General features: G+C 40.3%; 1 protein-coding gene across 5 annotated transcripts in view; it reads left to right on the top strand.

Moving 5' to 3' along the window:
* DOK6 (docking protein 6) overlaps window positions 1–20,370 on the top strand; it is a 395,394-nt gene that overhangs the window by 235,199 nt on the left and 139,825 nt on the right. For all 5 annotated transcript variants that reach the window (XR_005593900.1, XM_039523835.1, XM_039523833.1 and 2 more), the window contains one exon: window positions 1,976–2,165. Coding sequence is in view for 4 of the 5 variants with exons in the window: in XM_039523835.1 (XP_039379769.1) it covers window positions 1,976–2,165 (190 nt within the window). In the remaining variant the exon portion in view is untranslated. The remainder of the gene's footprint in view (window positions 1–1,975; window positions 2,166–20,370) is intronic.

The raw sequence follows: 20,370 nt of genomic DNA, 5'->3' as shown, positions 1-20,370 counted from the left end.
TGCAAGGTCACACTGGCAAGAGAAGGCTTATACCGTTCCTGTAAGTACCATAATGTCTCGTATTCTGGGAATTCAGCAGTGGCAATCCTCGCCAGGAATGGTAATAGCACAACAGTACAAAACTAAAGTCTAGTGTGTAACTAAATCATAACAGTGTCTATTATGAAGTAGAAGTCATGAGACTGGCTAGAAATCAGTGTCCACAATCCTTTTTGTTAACCCATCTGTCAATCATTTCTATTATCTCACTCTCACACTTTTCCTTCCCTCCTCTATCTTAGGGTTTTGCATAATGCCCATCACTGTACTTCTTGGCTCTTTGAGCTCAGATGGGGTGAGTAGTCTCTTGGCCTATCCAAGGCGGTGATCAATTGTTTTGATGTTTTGGTCTTTTGGCCTCGAGATGAAAACCTGGTCTGTGTCTTGGGAATCTTGAAGAAACATTATCTAATCACTGAACAATGTGATCATGTACAATTCTAATACAAAGAGTAAGTAAGCTATCATGATGTTCTCTAGATTCTTCACTCAGTAGTCAGTGTCTAAGGGCTTTTTATCCAATGCCAACTGAAGTCAATGGAAGACTTCATTTATTTCATTGTCATTGGATTAGATCTCTACTGAAGAAATCTCTGTGATCAGTAAGGGAAATTGTTAACAGTGATTTTAACTGCATCTGCTAAGCTATTTGTGCTTTCTGTTAAAGGCCTGTCACTAAACATTGTGGGGTTTCCACACATGGGACTTTAGTCATAAAATACAATTTACAGGGCTAACACCCATTAGTATGATTCATGAGAAATGGAATTTAAGAGAAGAGGTTGGATGGCCAGAAGATTGAGTGAATCAACTGGGGAGGCACTAATGGGTCAAAATTAAATGGGCTGAGACAGAATATCGCTGGGGATGACAAGTTTACTTATAGCCACATGGGATTGCAAATCTTACTGTACATGTGATTGTTCCCTGATCACTTTAATTCCATAACCAAACGTGTGTTCATTTCTGCTCCTATACTTTTAGCTTATTTTGCATTAACTTGGATGCTCATTTACAACTTCTTCCTCCACTGATCTATCAAAAAGTGTATTTAACAAATGTTGAAAATACAGTCTGGTCTGTTGACTTACATACATAATGTAGGTCTCTTTTGACTGTTATTTTGTTTACTCTCTGTACATACCATCCTTAAATGAGTTTTAATTGATTTCACAATTGTATGAGGACCCTCCCAATGAATGTCTCCCCAAGACTGGATTTTTTAAAAAAATGTTCTGCACCAAACCCTTGCTCTTTTATTAATTTTTGAAGCCACTTTTCCTAATTGGCCCTTATACATATGTGTATGTTTCCAATAGCTCATTTATAGAGTGAGTATTTCTGATGCCCTGTCTTGAATTGTTATTTTATTCATAGCTTTGGTCTTTCTAGCACCCTTAAAAGTAGTAACACAAAACTGCAAGTGTATGACCTAGTTTCACAAATGCAAGGAAATTCAGAAACAAATCTACAAATCGAGGCTGACATTCTGCCCTGGATCATGCTATTGTGCCTTGAGAATTAAAATATAACACAGCATTTCCAATATTTGCATCTTCAAATTTTGACTGTTTTTCTGTTTCTGGGTGTGCATGTGTGTGCGTGTGTGCATATATATAATATATGTGGCAATAAACTACAATTTGATTTAAAATTCCCTGAGTAGCATCATGGGCTGTTTCCATCCATGTGAGTAAATGATGCTTTATATCATCTAATAATTTTGTTTCTAGTAGTACTGTATGTAAAATGCCAGGAGCCAGATCCTTTACTTATGTAAATTTTATGGCTTCATTGACTTCATGTAAATCAGCGGAGGATCCGGCTCATGATTTCTAAAATTTCTGTAGCCAGGCAAATTGGTATTCTGTTAATGTTATAAATTAAATCTCATTTTCACCAGATTTCCCTCTCGTTTTGCTTTTTTCCTTCCTAGAGCGATTCAACGTATATCTTATGCCTACACCAAATTTAGATATCTATGGGGAATGTACAATGCAGATCACACATGAAAACATCTATCTCTGGGATATCCATAATGCCAAGGTCAAGCTGGTCATGTGGCCTCTGAGTTCTTTGCGGAGATATGGGCGTGACTCAACATGGTTCACATTTGAGTCTGGAAGGTAAGAGTTAAGGAAGTGTGGCAAGTGGGAAGAAAATGCATATCACGCCATTGTTTAACTACTGGGGGGAAATATTGTTACCATGGAAATTCTGGCTGATAGTTACTAACAGTTACCTACCTATGCCTTGATTTTGAAAATAACAGTATACTGTTGGAGGGAGGATCCACTGACATGTGGAGAGAGAGAGAGAGTGATTCTTGAGAGGCAGATCCTCTAAGTTAGGCTATTCCATTTTTTGGAGTGAACAAAGAAGAGTAAATGTACTGCCCATGCTACCTACCTTTTTGTATATTACTTTTTCAAAGTGTTTCATATTCAAAAGGATTGCATCATGCCTAACATTTAAAAACACTAAAAAAGTATGAATGCTGCCCTTTTGTTTGTATCCAGCTTATTTCCATTTCTACCATTGCTGGGGCGGTCTTTCAAATAATGGGAGCTGTGTTATCAGATTTGAGTATCAGAGATGTGGCTATGCTCATGAAAGCTAGCAGGATATGTGTGCGCGTGATGCAGAAAAAATTAAAATCTGGTCAATGTTAAGGTGGTTTCTTCCTGTAATAGGAAAAGAAAAAACAACACTGGACAATAGGTGTAGGGTTTGTCTACGTAGGGCAGCAAAGCACATTAGAAGAATATGATTTATAAAGCACTCTAATGTGTTGTGCTCTAACTGCCCTAACTGGCATGCTCTAAAAGGTACCTCGTGTGCATTAAAGTAGTTCTGTTTCAAACAGGACATTAACATGAACTAGGAACCTTTTAGAGAGCTCCAGCAGGATCTACACAAGACAGTTAGATTACAACACATTAGAGCTCTTTACAAGTCATACCCCTCTAATGCACTTTGCCATGCCGTGTAGACAAACCCTACATCTTTTTTACAATTTATTTTTGATGATAGTCATGTCCTTATAGCTATGTGCATCAGGGTTCATTTTTACAGGCGGTTTTTGGAGCACTACTTCCTTTCCTTCACATCTTCACCATTAAGAAACTTAATAGGGTTATTCCAACAGAATTGATGGAAAATCTACAATGACTGACCTGTGGTTCGGTTATACTTCCAACAGACCAATTAGTGTGAAATAATTCAAATGTAGGTTTATAGAAAAACTGTTGTACTCCAAAGCTAATAGACACAGTAGCAAGTGCATTCTTGGGTGAGAGTGGTTACAGAAACCACTTAACTGATGGCACATTTTAAAGTGGTTATATTGTAAGATTAACAAAGGCTGAAAGGGTAAGAAAAGTCTGAAAACATAAGGTAAACATCTATAGTTATTTGATGCGTGTAGCACTATAGCATTTTCAGCAGGTTTCCCTTTTTGTCTATTAAAATTGTGTTTAATTAAAAAAAAAATCTGTCAACGGGGGAAAAGGCTACATTTACTGGACTGAGGCTAACCATACAACATAACTTTGTGTTTCTGGCATTGCACAATACAGCCCAATGCATGTTTCATGAGTTGCATCTCTGAGTAAAAGAAATCTCTCTGTTAAAATCTGATATAGCTCTAATTAAAGTCACTGGAAAGAGAATTAAATTGGGCTTTTAAATAACAGACAAGTTCTGTAACTAGAAATGATCAAAACATTTTGATGAAACATTTTTTCTGTTGAAAAATGTTGTTTTGTTGGAACTGAAATGTTCTGCTAAAACATATTGGTTTCAATGAAAATGTTGTCAGGAAAGTTATTTGGGTCCAGGATGGAATTTGAGAGAGAGGGAGACCTAGCCCAGAATACCTAATTTTTCAGTGTTTAGGGCACTCACCAGATTCTAATCCCTGCTTTGTCTGATTTGTAGAAGGGAACTGAACTTAGATCTTCCATATCCCAGGTGGGTGCCCTAATCACTGGGCTAGGTGATACTCTTGGGTTGGTCTGTGTAAGTCTCTGTCTTATTTTTGTCATGAAAAAATTGAAAAGGTCTTGCTTTCATTCCACATCAGAAGAAAAGTAATCTTAAATCTCAAATTTTTCATGAAGCAGAATTGTTTACTGGTCAACTCTTACTGTGTTCCCAGCTAATCCGTAATTATATCCCTACAATGAACATATGCATCCAAGTAAAAAGCAATAACTCCATAACCACCTGCACTTCCCATTGTAACTCTAATATTTTCAATACATGATGCATCTACAAACCATATTATAACTCAGACTATATTAGTTATTTTCACCCTTCCTTATAATTGGTGGTGCTTCCAGCCTGATGAAAAGTAGATTCCTTTCCTTTGTTCTGGTATTGTGAGTTAGATCTACCTTTATCTGTTTTACGCTTCATTTTCTTTGATCTGATCCCTCCCTTGGTTCTTTCGGAGTTCCTTATATATGTGTGTGTGTGTATGTGTATGGAAATGTTTGTATGTGGATTTGCGCTGGCACAGAAAAGAGGGAGGTAATATATGACTACACAAGAAGCAGTGTCTTTAATATCATTAAGCCTATGAAATGCAACATTGATGCACTTTTTAAAACCTGTCCTTGGCTTTATTCTATGGTTCTCTCTCCAGCATCTCTCTGAACATTATTATTGCCTGGTCCTTTGATCTGTTCATCTCCTCATGCAGCAAAATCCTGATGTATGGTCTCTTTTTAAAAGTGAAGAGTTGAACCATGCCGTAAAAGGATGTTCACAGTAGTAGTGTTTTCATCATAGGCATCAAAATACGCATTCAATAACAACAGTTGCTTTATGTGCAATACTTACAAATACATTGTTAAAATATTTGTATTATGGGTTAGCAACTGAGTCATATTTTACTTCATTCCAATGGGATTACTTGTGAAGCAAAGTACCATTTAAGTGTGTCTGGTTGGAAAAAAAGCCCTTAATAATAAAGATTAACTATGTACATATCATCTACAGCAGGGGTTCGCAAACTTGATTTGTGGCTTGTTCAAGGTAAGCCCCTGGTGGGTCGTGAGACGCTTTGTTTACCTGAGCGTCCGCAGGTACGCAGGTACTGCCTCTCGCAGCTCCCAGTGGCCGCGGTTCTCCATTCCCGGCCAATGGGAGCTCTGGGAAGGGGCACGGTCCTGGCCACTAGTTTATCAGTGCTCTGAGGTTCTACTGAGAATTCTCTCAGGTACTTGGCTAATGGCTCTTGTTTTTTTCAACCAGACGCACTTAAATGGTACTTTGCTTCACAAGTAATCCCATTGGAATGAAGTAAAATATGACTCTCTGTAAGTAAGGATAGTGAAATCAGGTCTTCAATCATTATCTTTTTTATAAACGTATAATATTCTTACATCTAAATGAAATAAATATTTGGGAATCTAAATGTAAAGTGTTCAGTTGTTGTTCAGTAATTACTATGTCTATCTGCAGAGAGAGAGAAGACTTTTTTACATGAAGTTCTTCATGTTGCTTTTCTACTGATTATTGGTACTTTGAGTGTGAGCTAATATAATCTCTGTGTGCGCCACTGCACTAAGTGTGAAGTACAGTAGAGCCTTGCTAACTTTCTAATTGGAGACCCACTGCAAATTACTGGATTGCGAGTCAAATGACTGAATTTTACAGTAACTGATATTAAAACTTTGCTGACTGCCATCTTTTTGCATGGATTATAAAGTGTCTGATTTAGTGCAGCATAGATTAGAAGTGAGGCCTTTCCTAAGCTTCCATGCAGCTGGTATAGGGTCCCTCCAGGGTTGGCCTGGAGTCTCTCAGAATCGGCATCGATCTCCTAGTGACTATTGAAAGCAGTCTGGGAGATTTTAATAGGCTATTTTAAGAAAATGACATTACGTCATGTTGTGGGAAAAAATCTCCTGGAATAGCTTCAGTCAGAATTGGCAACCCTAAACTGGTAAGACTTAGATAAGATAGCTATAAATGAAGATTGTTACTGTATTAAAAACCTTTTCTTTTATGCCTTGTGATGGTCCTACTGTTGAGATTAAACAATGCTTTTGTGACAGGTTCCCCCCGGGGTGCCACCTGGAATTGGGGTACCAATGAGCCCTCTGACCCACCAGCCTGGGCTCCCTCTCACACCGTGCTGCTGTGACAAGCTGCAGAGCCCTCCAAGCTTGCACTTTCACCAGCATTCACACAGGTAGGGACACACCCAGCTGCAGTCACATGCAGGCTCTCTAACCACCAGCCTCCCAGCCTAGGACCCCAGAGCAGTACCGTCCTGCCCTGGTCAAATCTGGCCAGTATATGAGTTTAATACCTGGTCTGCCTCTCCCTCAATGTGAAGAGGTCTATGCACACTTGTGGTAATCAATCTGAGATTCTCCCCAGACATTTTAGTCAAATGCGCATCAGTTTGGATTAAAACATAAAATAAGTTTTTTAACTACAAAAAGATAGATTTTAAGTGATAGCAAACAGATCAAAGCAGATTACCTACTAAGTAAACAAAAAACACAAACTGAGCTTAACATACTAGATAGATAGGATATGAATTAGCACATTCTCACCCTGAGTGATAAGCAGGCTGGCAGATTCTTAAGGCACAATCTGCCTTTTCTTTCCAGGTTTTCATACACAGGCTAGGTAAAGTACCATTATGATGTCATTTCCCCCTTTCAGATCTTCTGTCCACTTGCTGGAAAGCTCTTTTGCTGTGACCTGGGTCAAACAGTTCCAATTGTGCAGTGTTATCTCTGAGAGGTTTCCGTTGTACACAGTTCCTGGGGTAATCCTTGTGGTTGTGTGCTTTTCCTCAATAAGCCATTAACATTGTTTGGCTTTTTTACTGTTGTACCTGAAAGGCTGCTTGTGGTGGTTTTAATCTCACAACAGGCTTGAGTAACACATACATAGTCAAACTTCATAACTTCACATACAGTGATAGCACATACAATCCAATGAGATATTAAGTCTAGCAGATCAAGACTTTTAGAATGATACTTCACAAGGCATACTTTGTAGAAAACATATCCTAATTACATGACAAAGATGAATATGGGGGTGACAAGTTGTCACAGCTGTGTTCTAGGAAAGTTGTTTAATCACCTATATTAACCACTGATCACAAGGAAACACTTACAGCCACTTATAGCCATTGATGAACTTATCTTCCATGAACTTACTAGTTATTTTTTGAACCCTGTTATAGTGTTGACCTTCACAACCTCTTTGGCAAAGAGTTCCATAGGTTGACTGTGCACTGTGTGAAGAAATACTTCCTTTTCTTTCTTTTAAACCTGCTGCCTATTAATTTCATTTGGTGACACCTAGTTCTTGTGTTATGAGAAGGAATAAATAACACTTCCTTATTTACTTTCTCCACACAAGTCATGATTTTATAAACCTCTATCATATTGCCCCCTTAGTCATCTATTTTCCAAGCTCAAAGGTCTCAGTCTTATTAATATCTCCTCATATGGAAGCTGTTCTATACCCCTAATCATTTTTGTTGCCCTTTTCTGTACCTTTTCCAATTTCAATATGTCTTTTTTGAGATGGAGTGACCAGATCTGCATGCAGTATTCAAGATGTGGACGTACCATTAATTTATATAGCGGCAACATGATATTTTGTGTCTTATTATCTATCCCTTTCCTAATGATTCCCAGCACTCTATTAGCTTTTTTGACTGCCACTTCACATTGAGTGGATGTTTTCAGAGAACTATCCACAATGACTCCAAGTATCAGAGGGATAGCTGTGTTTGTCTGTATCCACAAAAACAGTGCATCTGAAGAAGTGAGTTTTTTACCCACGAAAGCTTATTCCCAAATAAATCTTTTAGTCTGTAAGGTGCCACCAGACTCCTTGTTGTTTTAATGACTCCAAGATCTCTCTCGAGTGGTAACAAATAATTTAGACCCCATCATTGTATATGTATAGTTGGGGTTTTATTTTCCAATGTGCATTAAGTTGCATTTATCAATATTGAATTTCATCTGCCATTTTGTTGCCCTGTGCCCCAGTTTTGCGAGATTCCTTTGTAACTCTTCACAGTCTGCTTTGGACTTAACTATCTTGAGTAGTTTTATATCATCTGCAAATTTTGCCACCTCACTGTCTACCCCAAGGATCGGCAACCTTTGGCACGTGCCCCACTAGGGTGAGCACCCTGGCGGGCCGGGCCGGTTTTGTTTACCTGCTGCATCCACAGGTTTGCCTGATTTCGGCTCACACTGGCTACAGTTCACCGCTCCAGGCCAATGGTGGTGGCGGGAAGCGGCGGCCAGCACACCCTTTAGCCTGCGCCACTTCTCGCAGCCCTTGTTGGCCTGGAGCAGCAAACTGCGGCCAGTGGGAGCTGTGATTGGCCAAACCCGCAGATGCGGCAGGTAAACAAATCGGCCCGGTCCGCCAGGGGCTTGCCATGTGCCAAAGGTTGCTGATCCCTGGTCTACCTCTTTTTCCAGATCAGTTATGTTGAACAGTACTGGTCCCAGTACAGACCCGTGGGGGACACCACCTCTCACCATTCTGAAAACTGACCATTTCTTCTTATCCTTTGTCTCCTATCTTTTAACCAGTTACTGATCCATGAGAGAAAACCTTCCCTCTTATCCTATGACAGCTTACTCTGCCTAAGACCCTTTGGTGAGGGACCTCGTCAAAGGCTTTCTGAAAATCTTAAGTACACTATAACCACGGGATCACCCTTGTCCACATGCTTGTTGACCCCTTCAAAGAATTCTAGTAGATTGGTGAGGCATGATTTCCCTTTACAAAAACCATGCTGTCTGTTCCCCAACAAATGGTGTTCATCTATATGTCTGATAATTCTGTTCTTTACTATAGTTTCAACCAATTTGCCTGCCACTGAAGTTAGGCTTTCCGGCCTCTAATTGCTGGGATTGCCTCTGGAGTCTTTTCTAAAAATTGGCATCACATTAGCCTCCAGTCATCTGGTACAGAAGCTGATTTAAATGATACCATAGTTACTAGTTCTGCAATTTCACGTTTGAGTTCCTTCAGAACTCATGGGTGAATACCATCTGGTCCTGGTGACTTATTGCTGTTTAATTTATCAATTTGTTCCAAAAGCTCCTCTAATGACACTTCAATCTGGGACAGTTCCTTAGATATGTCACCTAAAAGGAATGGCTCAGGTTAGGGAATTTCCCTCACCTTCTCAACCGTGAAGACCAAATTCATTTAGTTCCTCTACAGTGGCCACACAAAACTGTTCTTTCACTTCTTTTTGTCTGAAGAAAAACTGCAATTAAGTGTGTTTTTCTTAAATGCTCGTCAGGCCTGGAATCCATTTCCACAGCTGAGAAAACTTTAAGTTCAAGGGTTACTGAACCATGAAGAGTGCTGAGTTTAGAATAAGTGCTGAGCCAGATTTCTATGTAATTTCTCTCCTTTTACTTCACCCAAGGTTGATGTATTAATTTTCTCAAGAGAAAATACACAGGTGCCAGAGTTATGTGAAGCAGAAAGTTCAGTGTTTGACAGATATCTTTTATTTTTATGTCATTCTTCAACAGGCAAGTTTTGGAGTTTCAATGAGATGTCACAATCAGGTAACCCTTACAGTAAGGGGGGGGGGACACCACAAATTTCTTTCTCCATGTGGTAGTGGGGCATTTTTTTTTCTCAAATACCTCAAGTGAGAATCATTTTGGCCAAGTGGTTTTAAACCACTAACTGGGACTTTTTTTTACAATGGTTCAAATTCAGCTCAGGTCTCTTCTCCCACTTCCTTAACACAATATTTTAAACTTTTGACAATATTCTTTTAAGAGCTTAAAAATAAAAAGTTTGGGGAGGAAACAGTTAATAAAAATATTACATATTTTTCTTCAGGCTTTGTCAGTAAATAAAATTATAAAATTCTACAGTGATAGTAGGAACAAAAATGGCATTTTTCACAATTGAAAAAAAAATGCAGTGTGGCAGCAAAGGAGTATTAATTATCTCTTAGTCTTTGGTAAAAGTGCCCTGCCTAAGGGTATGTCCAGCCAGTGAGTGTGTTCTGATTGTGTAATGTTTCTCTATTTTATTTCATTGGCTGCCAATGTTGTCACTCAATATCCAATTGCAAGACTTGTGTGGTTGAAGTTTCTGCCAACTAATCTAATCTAGAATAAGCTCTATCCTGTTCATTTGTATGACTTAATTGTGCTTAATATACACACTCTTAATCTTTTGTCCAAAAGCAACATATAGAAGGATATTAATAACTGCCTTGTGATTGGATTCAGTATCCTGAATGGGTACACTTAGGCTGGAATTTACAAGAAGGTTTCTCACCATCAGAGGAGTGAGGTTCTAGAACAGTCACCCATTAGTAATTGTGGGAGCAAGCAACCTAGCTAGTTTATCTTAAAGCCTGATACATTTGCAAGAGGGATTGTATGATGAGGTTGCCTGCAGTGGTGGTGGTCGGGGGTGGGGGCTGGGTTGGGCAACCCTGGGTGTATCTTCTGGTTCATATCTTATGTTCATAAAATCTCATGCTTCAGGTGTTCAGCCAGTCACCTGTAGGAGTTAGGAAAGAAATGTTCCCCTCCTCCCCCCAGCTATATTCATTTTTCTTGTTCCTCTGAAGCATCAGAGATGCTGACTGCTGAGAATGGGACACTGGATAGGGTTTACCAGTGCTCTGAGGTGGTACTGAGAATTCTCTTAGGTACTTGGCTAATGGCTCTTGTTTATATGCTCAGGGATCTCGGAAGGGATTCCCCTTCCTCTACAGTGTGGGCCATGAGTCACTTGCTAGGATCATGTTGGTATATCTCATCTAACATAGTTCACTGTTTTTGCTCTGTGGTTAATGTGTTGTACCCTTGGATGGCAGCTGGTCTGCATGTCTAGTTTTTGCATTGGTATTTGTGTTTAAATACATGCTTATATTAAAGAGTTGGATTTGCACACAATGCTTCATTAGCAATTTTTATTATACATAATGAAATGGAGCTTCATCACGGTACTCCATAAGCTGTGAGTTCAAGTATGTGGCTGGTCTCAGTAAAATTTTGAAAATTCAATAAATGTTATCACATTCATCTATAAGCATAAAAAAGCTCCAGACATTTCAGCACAGTGATGAACACACAGTGGAGACAGTGCTTTCAGTTGTACAGTGTCATTTGGTGGGAATAATGTCCCAGCTTGTCCAAAGAGGTAAAGTTTTAATCTCCAAAATAAACCCTGGGATCATGCACCTTGCCAGTGCACCCCCACATTAGTGTCCATGAATCTGCCTCTGACATCGACCAAGACCTGCATAATGATGGCGTAATAGCCTTTGCGGTTTATATACTTGTGCTCCTGGTGAAGGGCACATGAATACATCAGTGGCCCTGGCACAGATTGGAAAGCCCATTCTCTCAAAACCTAGCAATTATTTCAGGAACATTTGTAATGGTCCCCACCTTTGGATACATCACTGTCCTGATTGACTTACAAGCCACCACAACAACCCCCGCAGTTGACTTACGGACTCTAAACTGGTTCGGAACAGATATATAGATGTCTGGAGTAGCCAGTTTCCAATGGCCCTAGCAACCTGCATGGCCTCCCTCATACATGTTTCCTGATGATGAAGGGTCAGAGCAAGCTGATCACAAACCTCCAGAAATGTCTGCTTCTTCATGTGAAAATTCCAGAGCTGCTGCTGGTCATCCCACATCCACATGATGATGTGATCCCACCAGTCTTGCTTGTGGCACTGCTCCAGAAGTGTGAGTCTATGTATGGGGGATGCAGAGCTATGGGAGGAGGCACGAGCAGCACTGGGCGCTTACAGCCAATATGCCAATGCTCTTCTCTGAGAAGTGCCTTTGGCAGGTCAGAAACCACTGCCAAAATGCCAGAGATGCTCTTCCTGATTTCCTAAATAGAACTAACAGCATGCTCTGGAGAAGTTGTGCCACCAGGTCAGGATCCATGTTGATGTCTCTGTCTGCTGGGAGCATGATGGGAGTGTGCAGATCCGAAATGGCTTGTCTGGATGTGTTGGTGGGCTCAAACCACTGAAAATGCTTCTGGTCAAGTTCTGAAGAATGGACAGAATAGCTCTCCCCCAATCCATTATGAACCAAGCCCTATAGTGGCTGCAGCCAGTGAGGGCACTAGGATCCCTAAAGCAGGGCTGCCCAGAGGGGGGAACAAGTGGGGCAGTTTGCCCCAGGTCCAAGGCCCCGCAGGGGCTCTGCAAGCCCTGGCCCGGCAGCAGTCCCCACAAGCTGCGGTACCTGTACTCACCTGGTGGTGGTCTGAGTCTTCGGCGGCATTTCAGCGGCGGGGGGGGGCCTTCAGTGCTGCCGAAGACCCGGAGCGACTGAAACGCCCCCCACTGCCGAAATGCCACTGAAGACTCAGACCACCGCCAGGTGAGTACAAGTGCCGCAGCTCCATCGCTTTGCCCCAGGCCCCCTGAATCCTCTGGGCAGCGCTGCCCTAAGATACAATGAGATATGTCCCCAGAAGCAGAACATCTGACTCAGGTCTGCAGTAGTACAGTATGGACACGCCAGCACATTTGTGTGGCCTGAGTTTACAATGCAATGTGGATACTGATGTGTGGGCTTGAAACTCCAAGTCTGCAAGCCTGAATCCCACAGACACGAGCTTACTGTGCTGTGTACACATAGCCAACTCTTCCACTAAGAGGTTTCTTTCATCTTCCCCTGAGACAGGATATCAGACTTGACAGATAGTCTGATCCGATGTGGCAATTTTGGTGGAAGATTAATGTTAATAAATGTTTTATTTATGTATGTTGTGGGGTATATTAATTAATACACAGAACCTTGAGGCATCCAACTGTTCTATATCTTTACTTACACACATACACACGCACCCCAATGTCCCTCATATTTTTGGTGTCCTTGACTATCCATGGCAGTTTCTACAGTAGCATGTAAAGGGCCAAAACAGAATCTAGGCATTGTTTAAACAAATAATGCAAAGAGAGTACCTGCTCCAAGGAACTCACAATTTAGGATTTAGAAAATGTGGACAGATGGGATAGAGGAGTAAGGTAACAGCAGAAATAGGAATGTTTGCATAAATTAGTAGTCACTGTGGTGTCCATAGTCACAGTTGGCTACCAGCCTAACCAGTGCCAGATGTTAGTGATTTGTAGGTCTCTCCTTTGTTCATTGTTTGTGGTGAACAGTGTGTGCTGAATACTATATTCTGTTAGATGTAAGGAGGAAGAGTACTAAAAAAACAGATTCTGTACAGAACATGTATTTCCACCTTTCTGTAACCACAACTTAATAGATTCTTTGACTCTGGTATCTCCACTTTTCTCCTCCAAAGCTTCATATTTCTTTCAGATTGTCTCTGATATTTTACTGTGTTAGATGACTTGTAGCACTCACCCTCCTCATCAAACTTGCCAAAGTACAATTCAATATAATGTACTTTTTCCATTTAAAGAACTGACATATTTAAAAATAAATTATCCCAGAAACATTTGTTCCAAGCAGGGTGTTTAGAAAAACAAAAAAAAATGACCTTTTCTAATACTTCAGACTGGTTGGGCATTATACAATTGTTGTATTAAACAGAGTTCTTCCCTTTGGAAGTGTGTGACCAGTGGATTATACTAACCCTAAACAGCCTTCTTAAAATATAAATGTTTATTTAACAATAGTAGCACAGCATAGTATAAAAGTAAAAGGATATTAAAACAATGAAAGGTCTACATCCATGGCTCTCTTACTTAGAGTCTAAGCATTGTCCTAATGGGGACCCCAGGAGGTTTAATTTTCCCCAGATAATTGTATGGTAGGCTCTGGGTTCTCAGACTTAAAAGCCTGTCTCTGTTAGCTGCTCCTTTCTTGAGGGCACGTGTCTCTTTAAACACTCCTGAGTCTCTTTGCCCCAGTTTTCATTACAAACTTATGTCAGTATAATTGCATTACTCAGGGATATAGAAAATCTACACCCCACAGTGACATACTTATACCGATCTAACTCCAGGACAGGTGTGGGCAGCACTATGTCAATGGGGGAGCTTCTCCCACTACCACCTCTCGGGAAGGTAGAGTATCTACGCCAATGGGGGAAGATACTCTTGGTGTAGGTAGAGTCTTCGCTAAGCGCTGCAGCGACGCAGATGTAAGTGTTGATAAACCCACTTATTCGCTCCGTCCAATAGGGAATGACTCCCTAATGGCAAAACATGTCTGGCAGGCTCATAAGGGTGCTGAGCCAGAGCATCAAAGTGAATGGTTCTTTCATTGCCATTCAGGTGTTTTCTAACAGCCTTCCCCTTCCTGGATGCATTTCCTGATAATCCTGCTATTGAATTAATTCAATATGTGCATCCTGTAACTGTCAACACATAATATTCATAAATGATCACAGGCAGCTTCAAATGCATCACACTATTTGGTTTGGTTATTTGCCAGCCTGATTACCCCAAAACCCTTAGGTGACTAAAGGCTGGAACATTAATCATTATTCAGAATGTATGCTGACCTAAAACTTTAAGACAGCGTTTTCAATTCATGTCAGTACAAACAGCCAGACACTACACCACATTATTTTCAACTCAGTGGTCAAATAGAAAGGGAAGCCACAGCACAATAATGTAAATGTAACCTAGCTCACTTCTATTAGCAAAAAAAACAAGGAGTCCTTGTGGCACCTTAGAGACTAACAAATGTATTTGGGCATAAGCTTTCATGGGCTATAACCCACTTCATCAGATGTATGAAATAAAAAATACAGGAGCAGGTATAAATACATGAAAGGATGGGGTTGCTTTACCAAGTGTGAGGTCAGTCTAATGAGATAAATCAACTAACAGCAAGATACCAAGGGAGGAAAAATAACTTTTGAAGTGGTAAGAGAGTGGCCCATTACAGACAGTTGACAAGAAGGTATGAGTAACAGTAGGGAGAAATTAGTATTAGGTTTGGTAATGATCCAACCACTCCCAGTCTTTATTCTGGCCTAATCTGATGGTATCCAGTTTGCAAATTAATTCCAGTTCTGCAGCTTCACGTTGGAGTCTGTTTTTGAAGTTGTTATTTTTTGATGAATTGCCACTTTGAGGTCTGTTATTGAGTGACCAGAGAGATTGAAGTGTTCTCCTACTGGTTTTTGAATGTTATGATTCCTGATGTCAGATTTTTTTCTATTTATTCTTTTGCGTAGAGACTGTTTGGTTTGACCAATGTACATAGCAGAGGGGCATTGCTGGCACATGATGGCATATATCACATTGGTAGATGTGCAGATGAATGAGCCCCGGGTGGTGTGGCTGATGTGGTTAGGTCCTATGATGGTGTCCCTTGAATAGATATGTGGACAGAATTGGCACCGGGGTTTGTAGCAGAGTTTGGTTCCTGGGTTGGTGTTTTTGTTGTGTGGTGTGTAGTTAATGGTGATTATTTGCTTCAGGTTGGTGGGCTGTCTGTAAGCAAAGACTGGCCTATCTTTCAAGGTCTGTGAGAGTGAGGGATCATCCTTCAGGATAGGTTGTAGATCCTTGATGATGCGCTGGAGAGGTTTTAGTTGGGGGCTGAAGGTGACGGCTGGTGGTGTTCTGTTACTTTCTTTGTTGGGCCTGTCTTGTAGTAGGTTACTTCTCAGTACCCTTCTGGCTCTGTCAATCTGTTTCTTCACTTCACCAGGTGGGTATTGCAGTTTTAAGAATGCTTGATAGAGATTCTGTAGGTGTTTGTCTCTGTCTGAGGGATCGGAGAAAATGCGGTTGTATCTTAGAGCTTGGCTGTAAACAATGGATCGTGTGATGTGGTCTGGATGAAAACTGGAGGCATGTAGGTAAGTATAGCGGTCAGTAGGTTTCCAGTATAGGGTGGGGTTTATGTGACCATCGCTTATTAGCAGTGTAGTGTCTAGGAAGTGGACCTCTTGTGTGGACTGGTCCAGGCTGAGATTGATGAAAGCATGGAAATCTTTGACATCTTGGTGGAATTCCTCAAGGCCCTCCTTCCCATGGGTCCAGATGATGAAGATGTCATCAATGTAGTGCAAGTAGAGTAGGGGCATAAGGAGATGTGAGCTGAGGAAACGTTGTTCTAAGGAGGCCATAAAAATGTTGGCATACTGAGAGGCCATGTGGGTACCCATAGCAGTCCCGCTGACTTGAAGGTATAAATTGTTCCCAAATCTGAAATAGTTATGAGTGAGGACAAAGTCACAAAGTTCAGCCATCAGATTTGCCATGATGGTATCAGGGATGCTATTCCTGATGGCTTGTAGTCTATCTTTGTGTGGAATGTTGGTGTAGAGGGCTTCTACATCCATAGTGGCTAGGATGGTGTTTTCTGGAAGATCACCAAAGGATTGTAGTTTCCTCAGACACACTCAGTGGCATATTATTGTGGCATAGGGCAGCAAATTTTCAGGAGCAGTAAATTTATAATAGCAGCATTTTTATAACTGCGACATTAGTGATGCTGCAATTCTACCAATCAAAGCACGTATTGAAACCACCAATGACGTCGCAACACCATTTAGTAAACATACTCGCGAGAATCCTAAACGTTAATAATATGACTGGAAGGAAGAAATTAAGTGGTTCTCAGTTTTGGATCCATGCGCGGTCCTGTGCTATAAGCGAAACCATGCTATACAGATGCGCGTTCAAGTGAGGGTCCACTTGTAATTTTATTTATAATAAAACTTGTAAATGTTCAATTATTTTAATGATATTTAGATTCATTTTAGTTCAAATTAATTTGTAAAAAAACTAAAACAAGTTCATATGGGGCCAGGGGCAGCAATTATTTCAGGGCCTAGGGGCGACAAAATCATTAATCTGCCACTGGATACACCATGGCTCACACTTTCAGATGAGCCTCTAAACTTGGGCCCACCAGCTTGTGTGCTTGCAAACAGACATTTCTGCTCCATTCAGGTGATTGAAAAACCTGCATTAAAGGGGGCAAACTGAGTAGTGAGCCATGCACAGGAAACTGTCCTTATTCAGTGGTGAATCATTGAAATTGAGGATTGGTCTACGTGGCTCTTCTTTTCTATATATATAGGTTTTGATAAGGTTGCCCATCACGGTATCTGTCTTCAGCTGTGCAGCCCGCTGCTCAGTGTCTTTCTATTTGGCTTTCACTGCCCCATTTTTTATCAGCCTGTTGTGTTTTATTCTGCACAGGACTTTCAGTATCACTTACAGTGCAGATTTTGCTGCCTGATTAGATGATGATTCTGTCTAGCTGACATTTTTCTCATTGAAAGTTAAGGTTCTTACAGTGAAGTGGGGTGGGGAGTTCCTATCCTTGCAAGCTTGAGAAAGCTTTCCAGTGTGATGGCTGTATCTTTACAATGGAAAAAAAATCTAAATTTCAGTTTCTAACAAAGTTACAATAGAATATCGAAGAATACAGCAAAAATACAGAAAGACTCTAAAGTGGTGGAAGCTAATATATCTGCCCCAATATTTTTCTGCTTTCTCCTATGTCAAGCTATAGTTTTGAAGGATTTTCTGTGTGTGTATTTTAGTGGAACATGTACACACATGCTCTTCAAATTGAGTCAGCAGTTTGAAAAGAGCAAGCCTCTGTACCTGTCTAACTGGGCAGAGAGAACATGTAGTGAGATCACATTAGGTCATATGCAAAAAGCTTCATTAGGTTTCTCTAATCATTAGATAGGATAACTAATAAGCACTCTCAGATTCTGGTGCAGCTGCGCATAAGGTATATGGGGAAACGATATAACCTACCAACATTTCAGATATCTTAAAAGGGCTGATGTTCCCTAAAAATCCTGCTTATAGCTATGGATCTGAAGAGATATGTACAACATGTTCTCTTGGCCTGTGGTTTCTCAGATGAATGAATTGTGACATATATTATAAAATGGGAAAATATATAGCTACATAAATATGTGGTGCTCAAATCAAATGACGCATGGTCCATGCTACAAAGAAAAAGGTTTTTAAAAAATCCATTCCAAAGTAACTGAGCAAACAGTTCCCCTTCAAAAAACAAAAATGTGTAATCTGTACATGAAAAATCTTCTACCCTTTCTTTCCAGGTCTTCACTTTCCACACATACATTCTTAAAGGATAGTAAATTAAATGTAACTGACCTTTATAAATCATAAAGGATACAAGAGCAAATGCTATTTCTGACTCAAACCATTTTTGAACAGAACATAATGATGTTCCTGGTGATGATGGTAAGGCAAAGAGGCAGTCACCTCCACTTTAGTGCAGTGGCTTTAGGTCCTGTCTTCCTAACAAGCTCACCTGTCACAACCAGAATGAGACTTGCCATACAATATTTTGGCACCACTCCTGATTTCCTCCTTTCAAATGAGCTGATTTATATCCATGTTTTGAGCTCAGAAGGTGCAGTTTTCACTTATTCTCTCTATCTCTCGCTTTTCATACCCATTGCCATGCTATATGCACAAATCTTTGCATTAATTTTCCTGCCTCAGAATGTGATTAAAGATTTCATTAGCATAAATAAGTAGGGATGGAGAGGAAGGAGACAATGCAGTTTATCCATTTCAAATAATTTTAGATTTTCACTATTAGTTCCCAAGTCACAGCTTAACCCTTTAATGCCACAGCAGATGCTCAATCACAGCATTTAATCTGCCATGTGGAGATTTTGAATAACTCAGGAGAGACATAGCCATAGAAACTTTTCTACCATAAGAGTGACACTGATATCATTGACAACAGCTTCTGCCCAAATAACACAAACAAAGAAAGAAAAAACAAAAGCACAATGCAACAAATAAACCTTAAAAACTGCAATAAAATAATTTAATAAAATGAAACGCAAAGGTCCTATGCCAAGCAGAGTTTTTTCCCCCAAAAGAGAAGCACCAGTAAGTCTATGCAGTCCATTGAGTGCCTCGCTATTGCTTTTGGAAGGCACTCAGGTATTACAGTGATGGATGGCAGTATAAAACTCAAAGGCCTGGTCTATACTGGGAGGGGATCAATCTAAGTTATGCAACTTCAGCTACGTGAATATCATAGCTGAAGTCAATGTACTTAGACCTACTCACCGTGATGTCTTCACTGCATTGAGCTGACTGCTGCCGCTTCCCCATTGACTCTGCCTGCGCCTCTCGTGGCAGTGGAGTATAGGGAGTCGACAGGAGAGTGCTCGGTGGGTCGATTTATCGTGTCAAGACTAGATGCTGGATCAATCGCTGCCCGTCAATTCGACAGGTAGTGTAGACATACCAAAGATAGATAGAGCCATATCTGTGAGATGATTTCACTGTATACATATAAGGCTGCTCATTGACTAAGATATTGAAATAAGCAATTGTAGAGGTCTTGTATGCTTTTAACAACTTATCGATGGACATATCTGTTACTTGGTTTAAAGATTCTGAATTGTTTTTTTTTTATTGTAAATATTTAAACTTAGATGTAAACTGCAAAGAACTTGCCCAAAGAGACCCTTTCTCAAAAAAATACACATACCATCTAGCTCTCTGTTTTTTCCAATTTGTCAAAATATGTGAGCTCCTGGACAAACTGGGCAATATGGCTTGTCAGTCTATGACATGAATGCAGCTGAAAATCTGTTTGAGGAACCCTGCACTACTCTGTACACTCTAGCAGTGCACTGTACAACACATAAAGGCAGCTAATCAAAACACAGTGAGTGATGTCCATGTGCAAAATAAGTGTCTACATGAGCACATACAAATCTGTGCAAATGCATATGTGCGCTTGCACATACATTTAATTTGTAGGCACATTCACTCTTGGCACATGGTCCCCAGCCTTTGATTTCAAAACTTTGTTTCCTAAGGTTTAAAAGGCAGATAGCCTATTCCTAAAGGTTATTCATAGAATCATAGAATTCAAGATCAGAAGGGACCATTATGATCATCTAGTCTGACCTCCTGCCAAACCCTCTGGAAAGGTTATATCATACCAGGCACTTATCCTATCATATCATCCCCCATAAACTTTATCTAGCTTAATCTTAAAGTCATCACATTAGCACTGAGCTGAAATAATTCTTCTCCTTCCCTGGTATTTATCCTCTGATATATTTAAAGAGTAATCATATCTCCTCCTCATCCTTTTTTTTTAAAAGAAAACATTCTAGTGGCCCTTCTTTGTACCTGTTCTAGTTTGAATTCATCCCTTCTTAAACATGGGAGACCAAAAACTGCACAATACCAAATGAAGTTCTTGTTAGACATCCCTAAATGCATAACCTTACACTTCTCACTATTGAATTTTCATCCTGTTAACTATCAGTTTTACAAGTCATCTAAATCTCCCTGGAGAATATACCAGCTCCTTATCCACCTCTGGATTTTCACTTGATCCCCAT

Source organism: Mauremys reevesii, linkage group 2 (genome assembly GCF_016161935.1).
Source record: "Mauremys reevesii isolate NIE-2019 linkage group 2, ASM1616193v1, whole genome shotgun sequence".
Taxonomy (NCBI): domain Eukaryota; kingdom Metazoa; phylum Chordata; order Testudines; family Geoemydidae; genus Mauremys; species Mauremys reevesii.
The sequence above is the reverse complement of the archived record's forward strand: the minus strand, read 5'-3'. Positions and strand labels throughout refer to the sequence as shown.